Consider the following 15,501-nt stretch of genomic DNA (forward strand, 5'->3'; position numbering starts at 1 on the left):
AAATGGATGGAACTAGAAAATATTATCCTGAGTGAGGTAACCCAGACTCAGAAAGACAAACACGGTATGTACTCACTCATAGGTGGATACTAGATGTAAAACAAAAGATGACTAGACTGCTACTCACAACTCCAGTGAGGCTACCTAGTAAAGAGGACCCTAAGAAAGACACAGGGATCACCCAATGACAGAGAAATGGATGAGATCTACATGAGCAAACTGGATGTGTGTGTGTGTGTGTGTGTGGGGGGTTATGAAGGGCAAGGGTTGGGGAAAAGAGAGCTTAGGGGAGCAGGAGATCCCAGCTGTATCAGGAACAGAGAGGGAGAACAAGGAAAGAGAGACCATGATAAATGAAGACCCCATGGGAATAGGAAGAAGCAAAGTGCTAGAGAGGTCCCCAGAAATCCACAAAGATGACTCCACTATAGACTACTGACAATGGTCGAGAGAAAGCCTGAACTTACCTATTCTGGTGATAGGATGGCCAAACACCCTAACTGTCGTGCTAGAACTCTCATCCAGTGACTGATGGAAGCAGATGCAGAGATCCATAGCCAGGCCCCGGGTGGAGCTCCAGGAGTCCAATTGTCGAGAAAAAGGAGGGATTGTATGAGCAGGAGATGTTGAGACCATGATTGGAAAAAGCACAGGGACAAATAGCCAAACTAGTGGAAACACATGAACTATGAACCAATAGCTGAGGAGCCCCCAACTGGATCAGGCCCTCTGGATAAGTGAGACAGTTGATTAGCTTGAACTGTTTGGGAGGCCCCCACACAGTGGGACTGGGACCTGTCCTTAGTGCATGAGCTGGCTTTTTGGAGCCTGGGGCCTATGCTGGGATACTTTGCTCAGCCTGGGTGAAGGGAGGAGAGGACTGGACCTACCTTGACTGAATCTACCAGCCTGAGCTTAATCCCGAGGGGAGTCCTTGCCCTGGAGGAGATGGGAATGGGGGCTAGATTAGGGGGAAGGCTGGAGGGGGCAGGAGGAGGGAGGACAAGGGAATCCATGGCTGATATATAAAATTAAATTAAATTATAAAATACAGAAAAGAAATTTCCTGGTCTATTCACGCCGCCTATATTTCCTGTCTGTCTACTGGCCAATCATCATTTTATTAAAACAGTGTACAAGAGCATTATCTTGAAAGACCCCGCTTATAGCAGGCTTTTACTTAGCATAAGAAACACCATTCTGCGAGGCAAGTACCAGAAAAACAGGGCGTCCTTGGCCTAACTGCAAAATGTACGTTTAGATAAACCACTTGGCATAAACCGTAATCAGCCAGCTGCAAAAGCTTGGGACCAAGGAAACACCCACCCTGAACACCCGCCCTGGGAGAGAAACCGTTGAGTCAAAATAAGATATCTATGGTTGGCCACTTGGCCTTGGGGAATAAACAGTTGGGCTGGGAAAGCACCCCCAAGGCCAAGTCAGCCACACACATCAAATTTCCGAGAATTAAAAATACATCCCCAAGTTCACCTGGCCTTCTTTGAATCAACCAATGGGAACCCTGTAACTATGCTTCTCGCTTCTGTAACCGTGCCTCTGCCCCTGGGATCCTATAAAAAGTTCCCTTTACCCAAGGAGGGCGCACAAGTCCTCCGAGAGACTTTGTCGCCCCGGGTACCTGTGTATCTGAATAAACCCTCTTGCTGTTTGCTTCTGATCCGTGGTTTCGGTGTGTTCCTTGGACTTGGGGTCTCTCCTGAGGGAAGATCTCCTCCGGGGGTCTTTCATTGGAGGTCCCACCGAGATTAGAGACCCCTCCCTGGGACCACCGACCCACCATCAGGAGGTAAGCCGGCCGGCCTCGGTATATGTCATCCCTGTCTTGTCTGACTGTTGCTTGTTTGTCTGCGCGCATCTGGTAATCTGTCTGTGGCAGTGGGGCTGAAGGAGCTGACGAGCTCGGACTTCGCCCACCAGCACCCTGGAAGACGTTCCACGGGTGTCTGAAGTCCCCTCAGGGGCACGGTTTTTCGGGGCCACTCACGTATCTGAGGGATACGTGGTGTTGGTAGGAGACAAGGGGTCCGGACCCTCGCACTCTCCTTCTGAGTTTTTGCTTTCAGTTTGGAACCGAAGCCGTGCAGCGCGTGTTAGCCTTATTTGTGTTTGTCTGTCATTTTTTCGTTTTCTGTTTAACCATTCTCTTCCTAGAAACAGCCATGGACAGACTGTCACCACCCCCTTGAGCCTCATGCTTGCCTCCTCCCTTTACCCTGTTCTCCCAGGAAAGGATCCCTCTAAGACCCCTGTCCTTCCCCCTGACCCCAATACACCTCTTATTGACCTCCTGACAGAGGACCCACCGCCATACCCGGGGAATCGGGGACCAGGGGAACAGGCGGCCCCCGCAGCCTCGCCAGAACCGCTGGCGGCCCCCGCACATCCTCTACAGGGACAGCGGGAGGATGAGGCTCCAGCTCCCTCCCCAATTGCCGGTCGCCTCCGAGGAAAGCGCAACAAACAAGCCAAAGAATCCAGAGCCTTCCCCCTCCGAGAGGGCCCCAATCACCAGCTCCAATACTGGCCATTTTCGGCCTCTGATCTTTACAACTGGAAGCAGCATAATCCTCCTTTCTCTACGGACCCTGTTGCCTTGACTAACCTGATTGAGTCCATTTTAGTGACCCACCAGCCTACGTGGGAGGATTGTCAGCAGTTATTGCAGACCCTCCTGACGGTGGAGGAGAAGCAGCCAGTCTTCTTGGAAGCTCGGAAGCAGGTTCCTGGAGACGATGGAAGACCCACCCAATTGCCTAATATGCAGCCTTTCCCCTCACCCGCCCGAACTGGGACTTCACGACCCCAGAAGGTAGGGAGCACCTACGTCTCTATCGCCAGTTGCTCTTAGCGGGTCTCCGGGGGGCTACTAGACGCCCTACCAATTTGGCTCAGGTTAGAAATATGATTTAGGGAAAGGATGAGACACCGGCAGCATTCTTAGAAAGACTCAGAGAAGCCTATAGGATGTATACCCCGTATGATTCAGAAGATCCAGGACAGGCGCCAGGCGTCATCTTGTCTTTCATCTATCAGTCAAGTCCAGATATAAGGGCCAAATTACAGAGACTAGAGGGATTGCATTCGTTCAGTTTGTCAGATTTATTGAAAGAAGCAGAGAAAGTGTTTAATAAAAGAGAAACTCCCGAAGAGCGGGAGGAGAGGATGTGGCAGAAACAGGAAGAAAGGGATAGGAAATGTCATAGAGAAATAAGTAAAGTCCTGGCCGCTGTAATATCTCAGGGACAGGGCAGAGAGGGAGTTAGGATGGGAGATCAAAGAAGGATACCGCTTGACAAAGACCGTGTGCTTACTGCAAAGAGAAGGGACATTGGGCTCGTGACTGCCCAAGGAAACCTCAAGGGTCTCGGAGAATTAAGCCAAGGGCCACGGACCTCCTCAATCTGGAGGATTAGGGAAGTCAAGGCCAGGAGCCCCCCCCCCTGAGCCTAGGATAACTCTCAAGATCGGGGGGCAGCCAGTAACCTTCTTGGTGGACACCGGGGCTCAACATTCAGTCCTGACTCATACCGGAGGCTCTCTCAGTGACCGCACAGCTTTGGTACAGGGGGCCACGGGTATCAGAAGGTATCGATGGACCACCGAGAGAAAGGTTCAGCTGGCATCTGGACAGATTTCATCTGGTTCACGGATGGGAGCAGCTTCCTCCAAGAAGGAGAACGGAGGGCCGGAGCAGCCGTCACCACCGAATCAGAGACACCTTTTCAGGATGGACAGAGGCCTTCCCTACCAAGAAGGAGACTGCTAACGTGGTAACCAAGAAACTCCTGGATGACATCTTTCCCAGGTATGGAATGCCCCAGGTATTGGGGTCAGACAATGGGCCCACCTTCGTCTCCCAGGGAAGTCAGAAGATGGCCAGGCTATTGGGGATCGATTGGAAACTCCATTGTGCATACCGCCCCCAGAGCTCAGGACAGGTAGAACGCGCGAATAGAACCATTAAGGAGACTTTAACCAAATTAACGCTTGCAACTGGCACTAGAGATTGGGTGCTCCTACTCCCACTAGCCCTTTACCGAGCCCGGAATACTCCTGGGCCCCACGGCCTCACCCCATTTGAGATTCTGTATGGGGCTCCCCCACCAATTATAAATTTCCTTCACCCTGATATCTCCTCTTTTGCCACTAGCCCTACCTTGGAGGCGCACCTCCAAGCCCTCCAACTGGTACAGAAGATGGTGTGGAAACCCCTGGCCGATGCCTACCGGGAACAACTGACCCGCCCGGTGGTGCCTCACCCATTCAAGATTGGGGACTCTGTCTGGGTTCGACGCCATCAATCCAGGAACCTAGAGCTGAGATGGAAATGACCGTACACCGTCTTGTTAACAACTCCCACCGCACTCAAGGTTGACGGGATCTAGACCCCCGGCTACCCCCTCTCCTGGCCCCGATAATAATCCTGGACCAGAGCTCTGATTATTGCGTGCTGATAGAATTATGGCCCAAGGTTACTTATCATGAACCTGAATATATTTATAGTCACTTTGAAATGAGAAACACCCGATTTAAAAGAGAGCCTGTTTCCTTAACTCTAGCCCTGTTGTTGGGAGGGATCACCATGGGGGGAATCGCTGCGGGGGTAGGTACGGGGACTACGGCCCTCATGGAGACCAGTCAATTTAGACAACTTCAAGCAGCCATGCATACTGATATCCAGGCCCTAGAGGAATCTTATAAGTGCCCTAGAAAAATCCCTTACATCTCTATCTGAAGTTGTTTTACAAAACAGGAGAGGGTTAGACATCCTCTTCCTACAAGAAGGTGGCCTATGTGCGGCCCTTAAAGAAGAATGTTGCTTCTATGCAGAGCATACTGGAATAGTCAGGGATAACATGGCTAAATTGAGAGAGAGATTGAAACAGAGACAACAACTATTCGAATCGCAACAGGGATGGTTTGAAGGATGGTTCCAAAGGTCACCCTGGTTCACCACCCTTGTCTCCACCATTGTGGGCCCCCTAATCATCCTCCTGCTCATTTTAATATTTGGGCCATGCATCTTCAATAGATTAATACAATTCGTCAAGGACAGGGTTTCTGTTGTCCAGGCTTTGGTCCTGACCCAACAATATCAGAGGCTAAGACAGTCAGAAATGGAGATGACCCCTTATTCTCCATCCTAAAATGAAAGATTCCATTTTGGGACCAGAAGAAAATGGGGGAATGAAAGACCCCGCTTATAGCAGGCTTTTACTTAGCATAAGAAACACCATTCTGCGAGGCAAGTACCAGAAAAACAGGGCGTCCTTGGCCTAACTGCAAAATGTACGTTTAGATAAACCACTTGGCATAAACCGTAATCAGCCAGCTGCAAAAGCCTGGGACCAAGGAAACACCCACCCTGAACACCCGCCCTGGGAGAGAAACCGTTGAGTCAAAATAAGATATCTATGGTTGGCCACTTGGCCTTGGGGAATAACAAGTTGGGCTGGGAAAGCACCCCCAAGGCCAAGTCAGCCACACACATCAAATTTCCGAGAATTAAAAATATGTCCCCAAGTTCACCTGGCCTTCTTTGAATCAACCAATGGGAACCCTGTAACTATGCTTCTCGCTTCTGTAACCGTGCCTCTGCCCCTGGGATCCTATAAAAAGTTCCCTTTACCCAAGGAGGGCGCGCAAGTCCTCCGAGAGACTTTGTCGCCCCGGTTACCTGTGTATCTGAATAAACCCTCTTGCTGTTTGCATCTGATCCGTGGTTTCGGTGTGTTCTTTGGACTTGGGGTCTCTCCTGAGGGAAGATCTCCTCCGGGGGTCTTTCAATCTCACAGCACCCTCCCATAACTCTGATTAGCACATGTTCTAGGGTAAGGCTTCCTGCTCTATCCCAATGCTTAGGCTAGAAATGTGGAGAGAGTTGATAGAGTCAATGGAGGGATAACACAGAGGGGAGACTTGTCTAGAGAGGTTCTTCTGTACCCCGTCTGTGTGGAAGCAGCACCTTGTTTGCCTGAGACCCTCATTTCAGAGAGGTCTCTGTCCCCAATATCTCCACAGCGGCATTTCTCCACTTTAACAGGGCCTCTAGCAGGTCTGCGGAGCAGTGTACACATCTAGGCATAAGAACTGACTGAAACTCGGACCCAGGGCATGTGCCTTACTCCTTTTCTTCCAGGATCTGTTTGCCATATTTGAAAAGAGAACACAAAGGTTTCAGATTGAATCGCTTTAATTAGAACTGAGTTGTCATTTTTATGAGCAGATGGAATTATTGACCTTTGACGGTGCTTTCTTCATGTGAGTGCAGTGCTGGGTGCTACCACAAGCGTCTGATTTCTGCATCTTCTACCCTAGGCCCTCAGGTCTACTGTGAGTTCCCAGATGAAGTTTAGTGTCCTCCCTCAGCTTCTATTCAATGGCCGTCCTCAAGTGTTTCTATTACCTGTTATGAAGTCTCAGCTCAAATGTCACCACCTCAATGTGGGAGGTCTCCCTACTTTACTTACCTCTGTTGCACCTGGCACAGACCAAACACAGGACTCTCTTATCTTCCTACACACTCCCAGGCTATTGGGTTTGTCTGCATTCTTAATGTTGTGTGTCCGAAATCAATACAGTCACTTCCAGGTTCTCCTCTACATGGGTCTTCCCCAAACAGATGTTCAATTCCTGACTCTCAGTGTCTAACTTTGAGCACCTCCAGTGACTGAGCCCTTTCTGCCCTGTGTGGATGGTGCTGGAAATTTTCTCCCTGACTGTTACAGGCTGCACACTCCTTGCTTTCTAATCCAGCCTTACTTTGAGGGAGTTTATCATATCTTATTCACCAACTGTATTCCTCTGCCTAAGAGTGTCTGAATCCCCCTCCTTGCCATAGTGCGTGCGGAAGGTTTTTATGATGGCCTCCATGCCTTGTTCCATCTGTGACATTGTGGGCTGTCTTTCTTGCATTCTATTTGAATCCTGGAGAAGCTTAAATGCATAAAAGACTTGGTCTGTCAAGCATCCTTGATCTCCTCTCTGGCCTCATCAGGCAAGAAATGGAGAGGACATACACAATAAAAGAAAGGACAGGGTGGCTCTCAGTGGGGCACCAGCCTGTCACACACACATGAAAGATGAATTTTAGAGTACACGGAGAACGCCAAAATTCAAGAATTTTAAAGCAAGAAACTTTCAGAAAGTTGAAGGAAGCTGCAAAGTTGCCAGGACAAGGAAGGAGGATCCAGTAGAATGTTTGGAAGAAGGACAAATAGCAGAGGAAAGAAAAAATTGAGAGGCAGCCTCCTGCCTAGGAGAGCTGAGCTCACTTACTGAAGCTGGGGAGCCACAGTGTTTGGCAGAGTAGAGCCGGCCCTGCATTTATAGGTAGCCCCTGGCTGACACATGTCTCCCCCACCCCAGGAAAGACTGCATCACAGACGAGTAGTGTGGTGTTTCTGCAGAGGCTGTGAGTGGTTGAGGTAGGCTAGGAAGTGATCACATAGTTCTGTGGATGGACGGCTGTAAATAGTAGATGTGATAATAGAGGCCAATTTTCACCAGCGTGGTCCAGGAATTCAAATGTACTGGGCACATAATACTGTTATCATAGAGAAGCTGCTTGGTACCCAGTGACTGAAGCCTTTGGACTTGACTGCATGTTGATCAACTAGGACTACACTCATTTACATGTCCCTAGTTTACATGACCCCAACTTGCATGATGAGGTTGCACACATAGAAAATACATTCATGATAACTCATGCTAACCCAAAGAATTGTGTGTCAGTCTATCAGGATTGTCTTCCGTTACTGATGTGAATTACATACTAGTAAACAACACACAAAAGCACTTACTCTAATCACAAAAGGACTTCTCTCCAATGGATACCAAAGCTGCTCATTTTCCTAAATCATGGGCCATTCTTTAATTCCTGACCATCCAGTAGCTTTCTTATAGCACCTAACAGAGTATTTTATAACTATAAATTCATTATTTTTGACTATTATATATATGCATATAACCAAATACATTGGATTTCTGTAAGAGGAGTGTGTGGAGAGCAGGGCTCATTCTTTAATTATTCCTCAGGACCCTCATGCTTGTTCTGCATTGGCTTGGATCCCTGAAGACATCTGGCCAGGTAGTCTCAGCATCACTGGAAGGTGTCTCTCTTTTCCAATTGTAATCTCACCCAGGGAAGAAGCATGAGAACTCTCATAGGAATATATATTCTGTGGAAGTAGACCTCAACCTGGAGTTCCAAAGATCTTTTCACAGGGGTCACATATCAGATATCTTGCATATCAGATACTTGCATTACAACCCATAGCAGGATCAAAATCATGGTTATGACATAGCAGTGAAATAAGTTTATGATTGGGGCACTACACACTAGGAACTATATTAAAGAGTCACAACATTAGGCAGGTTGAGAACCACTGTTTTAGATGGCTCCTTTTTTTCCCTTTTCTTTCAATTTTTTAAAAACTTATTCTTCTCTCATACATTACATCTCAACCTCAGTTACCCCTTCCTCTACAGTTCCCAGTCCCAAACCACCACCTGTCCTCTCCTCCAGATCCACTGCTCCTCTATTTCCCTTCAGGAAAGAGCAGGCCTCCCAGAAATATCAACCCAACAGGGCATAACAATTTACATTTAATTAATCAGAATTGATTCATTGAGTATTTGCTATATATGTAGTTACTTTATGAAGTAATCAAATATATTATGTTGCTCTAAAGGCAGCCTAGCTCTGGGGGGATTGGTATTTATTTATAAATGTTACTCATGTAATGAGTTTAACTGTAATTCAGATAATTTTGATGTTAAAATGTGGAGATAATTAAAACAGAACAACATACCAGCTGCCATTCATTATATAAATACTATTCTAAACATTTTGCATTTGCTGTATATGATGGCTGATCTTTATTTTCAATTTAACTGAGTTTAGAATAGCTGAACACACAACAAGTCTATGAGGGGTAATCTAGATTGTGGTGGGAAGACTAACTCTAAATTGAGGAGCCTAGTCATGTGCTAGCATAAAGAAAGGCCTGGAATAAAGATAAAAGTCTATCTGATCACTAGCATTCCTTGATGTCTGTTTCCTACCTAGGAACAAAGTCATTGAATGCCTCATGCTCCTGACACGATGTTCTCCTTGTCATTATATCTGCTCCCTGGAATTGTGAAGAAAAACAAATGTTTTCTTAAGATCCTTATTCAAATGTTTTGTCACAGCAGTGAGAATGGTAACTAAGGTAGCATCCAGTTTAAGTCATAAACAAATTTTAAAGGAAGGCTAGCGTTGTCTTCTATGGATGAAACAAACCTTAAAGTATTTGTGGTTATTTGAATATGAATCGATTCATAGGCTCCTATACTTGAATACTTAATCATCAGGGAGTGGCCATAGTTGAGAAGGATCAGGAGGTGGGGCCATGTTGCAGTAGGTGTGGCCTTGTTGGAGGAAATAAGTCACTTAGGTGGAGCCAAGCCAGGCTCAGTGTCATTCTTCCTGCTACCCATGGATCAGCATGTAGAACTCTTGGCTATTGCTCCAGCACCTTGTCTGCTTGTGTGTTGTTATGCTTCCCGTAAAGATGATTTTAAACCTCTGAAACTGTAAACAACCCCCAACTAATGCTTTCATTCATTAAATTTTCATGGTCATGGTGTCTTTTTAGAGCAATAGAACAGTCACTAATGCAGTACTAATATGTGGAGTGTGAAAGACACTGATGTTAGGCTAATTTGAATAGTGATTTGTCTACTCCAGAGCAATGCCACAAAATAGCAAAGCTACTTCCATCCTCTAGCAAAGAGGACACTGGAAGCCTGTCTATCATTCAACTCAAGGGTACTTGTCACTCAACAAAAGCACTTTTGGTAAGATGAAAAGAAACTTACCCTCATACTGGGAGGCCCAAGGCAGTTAGGACAAGAAGCCTGGACAGCATCTTCATGTGGTCCTAGGACACTGTCAGAGAGTAGGGTAAACAACCTAGGTAGACACTGACAACACGGCCCTGCTCACTCTGTAAAAAGGACTGCATGGCACCCGGTCTGCTCCCAAGGGCCAGCACCTGACTCAGAAATCTCAGGGTCAACTACAGAGCTCTAGAAATGTGAAGAAGCTGATGTTCATTGACCTGTCCAGCAGGTCAGGTTATTCGAGGGTCTCGAGGAGGGAACCACCTGAAAGCCAATGGGTGCGAGAGAAGAAGGAGACCAGGCGCATAAAGAAAGACAGAGTCAGTCTCAGTTGCGTCAAGGTCTCGTTTATTGGCAGGATGTTGCAGCTTATAAGCAGGATTTCAGGCAGGGAGGGGGAGCAGGGAGAGTGGAATAATTTTCTTGAGAAGAAGTCAGGGTGGTCAGGGTAGGGTGTTTCTTTGGTCCCAGGCTTCTGCAGCTGGCTGATTACAGTTTATGCCAAGTGGTTTATCTAAACGTAAATTTGGTGGTTAGGCCAAGGACGCCCTGTTTTTGCAAGACTCCATGAAGCAGAAAACTCAAGACACAACAGTCCTGGGTCAAACAGTCTTGGGTCAGTCTCCTACAGTTCATGTCTAGCCAGCCTTCTCCACAACAGCTGTCTACAGTCAGAAGGTACTCTTGGTCCCTTGTAGGCAGCCTGCACTGGTTGTAGTTCTTCCACATTGACAAATGTAACAATACCTGAAATTCATTTGAAACAGTTGTGGGTGAACTCGATTGACATTCTCATTTCTAGTAGTATAGTTTAGCCTTCCCACAATCCCTGGATGTTAATCTGCTGAGCCTCATTTTCATACTTGGACTCAGATAGATGAGTGACAAGAAGAGGCAGATTGGGCTTCCTTCCCTTCACTGTATTTCTGTCAGATGTATGTGACACATCCAACTCAGCTCCTTATTTTTCAAAGACCCCTGAGAATGCTGAGTTTACCTGTTCTCTAATGAAAATGTGGATAGCAATCAGCTTTTCCACTCACTGGTCACATTATTTCCAATTCTTTTGTGAGGACTCCTCAGACCTTCCATTAAGCCCCAAAGTGATCTGTGTAAATATATACCCAAAAGATTGAGTCATATCCATAAAATTCCCCCGTTATGTAGGGAAAGAGTATTCCCCCGAAGATGGCGCAGAAAGTGAAGAAGGAAGCTCCTGCCCCTCCCAAAGCCGAAGCCAAAGTGAAGGCCTTGAAAGCCAAGAAGGCAGTGCTGAAAGGCGTCCACAGCCACAAAAAGAAGAAGATCCGCACATCACCCACGTTCCAGCGGCCCAAGACCCTGTGCCTCAGGAGGCAGCCTAAATATCCTCGAAAGAGTGCGCCCAGGAGAAACAAGCTTGAGCACTACGCCATCATCAAATTCCCCCTGACCAATGAGTCAGCCATGAAGAAGATAGAAGACAACAACACACCTGTGTTCATTGTGGATGTCAAGGCCAACAAGCACCAGATCAAACAGACTGCGAAGAAACTCTATGACATTGATGTGGCCAAAGTCAACACTCTCATAAGGCCTGATGGAGAGAAGAAGGCGTATGTTCGGTTGGCTCCTGACTATGATGCTCTGGATGTTGCCAACAAAATTGGGATCATCTAAACTGAGTCCAGCTGGCTAATTCTAAATACACTTTTTCACCATTAAAAAAAAGAGTATTCCCCCTATATACTTGCCCTGTCAAACTCCAGATCTTCCACCTGGAACCTTAATTCTGGCTTAGTTTCTGGTGGTGATGGAGATTTTCAATGTGGAACCAAGCGATAAAGTACAGGACTGCTCCATCTCCCCAGATCTAGGAATCTTGTCAGCATGTACAGGCAGAAATGACCTACTTGTTCATGGTCAGAATAGAATATAAACTCCATGTCCTGCCAACCAAATCATCAGTTTTCACCAGTTGAGAAATTCTAGAGTTGTTTGAGGTACATTGGTATAGATACCACCCTCTTTGGTTTTGACACATAGGCACTTCTGGATGGAAAGTTGTAGCGCCACAGCACAAAATTTGATCCCAGGGAAACTTCCAGGGTCAGTATAAGACACTTCTTATCAAATAACATATTAGATCTAATGCATTCAGGAAAACTGTGTCCCTCATATCCACCAAAAGTGAGCCTATCACGTGGGGCAGGCAACTACTAAAGTAAGTGTGAAAGGAAGTGTTCAATTTCTTCTTCAAACAAAGGAGAAGCAAGGAGCAACTTGCCCAAGACAGAAGCCCTGACAACTGACCTCCTTAAATCAAGGTCATCAAACAAATAAAGGTCAATAAATCAAGCTGCCTCCTGAAAACTACTGGAATCCATGTAAGTCTTGGTCAACAGGATGTTTGTATCTTGATGATGCTTCCTCAAGTATGTGTGTTCATGACAAAGGCATGCCCAGTCTTGTCATACCATAGATCTTAGTCCTGAAAGTTGAAAATAGGTCTGGTCTTTCAGACTTCTGAAATGATGGCATCTCCCTCTCATTCCAACCTCCAATGCTGAGCTGCCAGGACAGGCTAAGGTCTAGATCATATCAGCTTTTCCTCTTGTTCAAAGGAAGCCCAAAGGTATGCTTTCTTCTGAAATGACACAAACAAAACTTTTAACCTGTACCTTACTTAACATGTCCTTCTCCGAATCTTGAGAACCAAGAACAGATTATCAAGAAGGAGTTAGCAATGACATCAGGTTCTTTGAGTTACTAGAATAGTGATTCTGATTTGAGAAAAGTCATTATCTGTAACAATTCAAAATTAGTGTCTATAATATTATAGATAATTGTAGTTGTGGTATCCTATAGTCTAAGTCTGCTATCCCCCCAATTTTTGTTTTAATAAAGAGGGATTTGCAGTGTTTGCTTTCTATAATGTCTTGTCCTGTAGAATTATATAGTATCCTGGTTTTGTGTGCAACATGAAAGCATTACAAAGAAAATGTTGGAGTTTATGAGACAGGTATGCAGGGCCATTATCATTTTTTATTTCCATAGGAATGATCATAGTGGCAAAGCAATTCTGGGTCATATGACATGATACCACACTCTCCATTTTGAGGTGTTGCCCATGTTATATGTGAGAAAGTATCTATAGAGACATGGACATATATTTGCTTGCCAGATTCTAGACTATAATCCTATCCATTTATCAGAGATAATTTAGTTCTGTCCATCAGAGACTAGTCCCTGAAGGAAGTGGTCTAGTATCAAATTTAGACCTACTGGGACATTGAAGAAGTATAGTTTTTTGACTGATTCTAGGGTAGGGTAGGTGAAATTTTGCTTGCAGAAATCGAGTATGATTGTGAGTTTGAGTGTGTCAGTCGGTGGCCTATGGGAGAGGTGTAAGTAAAGACACAGGGTAGCTAGAATATCTGCATCCATGTGATCCAAGGCCCAGGCAATCCCAAATGGACAAACATACGGATGATGTGAAATTGCAAACACCTGGAAAGAATTATTTACTGAGCATGGGAAGAATGATTATGGATAACTTTATCATTTTGGGGTACTAGCTGTTTCCAGCACAGGGTGGCAATGGCTGTAAGGGCAGAATCAATGACTGTACTGGAAAAGAATGAGGCTCTGGGATCTTTATGACTTTATATAATTCCTACTGATAGGTTGAGCAATAAATGAACAAAACCCAGCTTGCTCAGGTCCCATGTCCAGGGCCTTGTGATCTTTTGTTCCTACTGTGAAAAAAGTAGAAGCATTAATGATAGGAGCAACAATTTTAATGGGGAATATTTTGGGTATTTGCCATGTTGGAGTAGGTGTGGCCTTGTTGGAGGAAATATGTCACTTGGATTGAGTCAAAGCAGGCTCACTGTCATTCTTGTTTCCCATGAATCTGGATACAGAACTCTTAGCTAGTGCTCCATTACCATTTCTGCCTGTGTGTTGCTATGCTCCCCACCAGGATGAGTATGAACCTCTGAAACTGTAAGCAACTCCCAACTAATGCTTTCATTTCTGAGATTCCATGGTCATGGTGTCTTGTCACAGCAATAAAACAGTGACTAAGGCAGTATTGGCATGTAGAGTGTGACAGACTTTGGTGTGATACTAATTTGAATAGTAATTTGTCTACTCAATAGCAATGTCACAAAATAGCAAACCACTCTATCCTCTAGTCAAAAGGACACTGGAAACCTGTCTATCAGTGAACTCAAGGGCACTTGTCACTCAACAAAAGCACTTCTGCTAAGAGCAGAGGAAACTTACCCTCATACTGGGAGGCCCAGGACAGTTAGGACAAGAAGCCTGGGCATCATCTTCATGTGGTCCCAGGATGCCCTTATTGAGAGGGGTCAGCAGCCCATCTAGGCACTGACAACATTACTCTGCTCACTCTGTAAAAGGGGAACCCAGGACAGCATGATACCCTGTCTGCTCCCAAGGGCCAGCACCTGTCTCAGAAATCTCAGGGTCACTTATACGTTTCAGGAGCTCTATAAATATGAAGAAGGTGATGTCTGTGTCTAGTGAGCCTTTTATACAACAACAGTCTACAACCAGAAGATACTCCTGGTCCCTTGTAGGCACTCTGTCCTGGTGGTAGGCTTCCAAAGTTGACAAATGTAATAATACCTGAAATCCATTCGAAACTGTTGTGGGCAAACTCGATTGACATTCTCATTTGTAATAGTATAGTTTTGTGGTTCACCTTTATACAATCCCTGGGAGAAAACCTGCTGAGCCTCATTTTCATAGCTGAGAGTACTTAGACTCAGACAGACTGAGTGACAAGTAGAAGCATATTGGGCTTCATTCCCTTCACTGTATATCTGTCAGATGTATATGACACATCTGCTCAGCTTCTTCAAAGACATCTGAAGTCTTCTTCAAAGACCTCTGAAGAATGCTGAGTTTACCTGTTCTCTAACGAAAAGTGTGGATAACAACCAGCTTTTCCACTCACTGGTCACATCCTGTTTTTAAGTCTTTGGTGAGGGCCCCTCATACCTTTCATTAAGCTTCAAAGTGACCTGTGGGGAAATATATCCAAAAGTTTGAGTCCCATTGATTAAATCCCTCCATTGCGTAAGGACAGAGACTATCCCTCCTACATACTATCCTTGTCAAACTCCAGATACAACCCAAGGTAACTCATTGTTTCCCCCATTTAGATTGGGTCTTCTCATCGGAATTCACCTCAGCAAGTTATGCTCAACAGGAATAACAGAAGGCTGAGATAATCAAAATAATCCCCTTCAGTTGCTACTGGAAGTGTGACTACTACGTGATTTGAGATGTTGTCAAGTTTAAAATCAAAACTACCCCTCACAATTCACCGTATAAGAGAGAACATGAAGTATTTGACTTTCCAAGTCTGAGTTACCTCACAATACAATATTTTTCAATTCAATGTATTTTTTTCTTGGAAATTTTATAATTTTCTTTCTTTATGACAGGAACTGTCCTTATGACATAAAATGCCATTTTGTGTATGTAACCTATTTTCATATTTCATTCATCAGTTGATGACTTTAGGCTGATGTCATTCTCTTTCTATTATGAACAGAGTAGCAATAAGCACAGATGTGC

General features: G+C 45.4%; 1 protein-coding gene and 1 pseudogene across 1 annotated transcript; both read left to right on the forward strand.

The window, feature by feature from the left end:
- The first annotated feature begins 2,212 nt into the window (after positions 1-2,212).
- Positions 2,213-3,554, forward strand: LOC131913750 (bromodomain-containing protein 4-like; annotated as a pseudogene).
- A 7,543-nt stretch (positions 3,555-11,097) lies between these two features.
- On the forward strand, positions 11,098-11,603 carry LOC131912536 (large ribosomal subunit protein uL23-like). Its single transcript, XM_059264837.1, has one exon. The coding sequence runs from the start codon at positions 11,098-11,100 to the stop codon at positions 11,566-11,568; it is 471 nt and encodes a 156-aa protein (XP_059120820.1). The 3' UTR covers positions 11,569-11,603.
- The last annotated feature ends 3,898 nt before the right edge of the window (positions 11,604-15,501 follow it).

This window comes from Peromyscus eremicus, chromosome 6 (assembly GCF_949786415.1).
Source record: "Peromyscus eremicus chromosome 6, PerEre_H2_v1, whole genome shotgun sequence".
NCBI lineage: Eukaryota > Metazoa > Chordata > Mammalia > Rodentia > Cricetidae > Peromyscus > Peromyscus eremicus.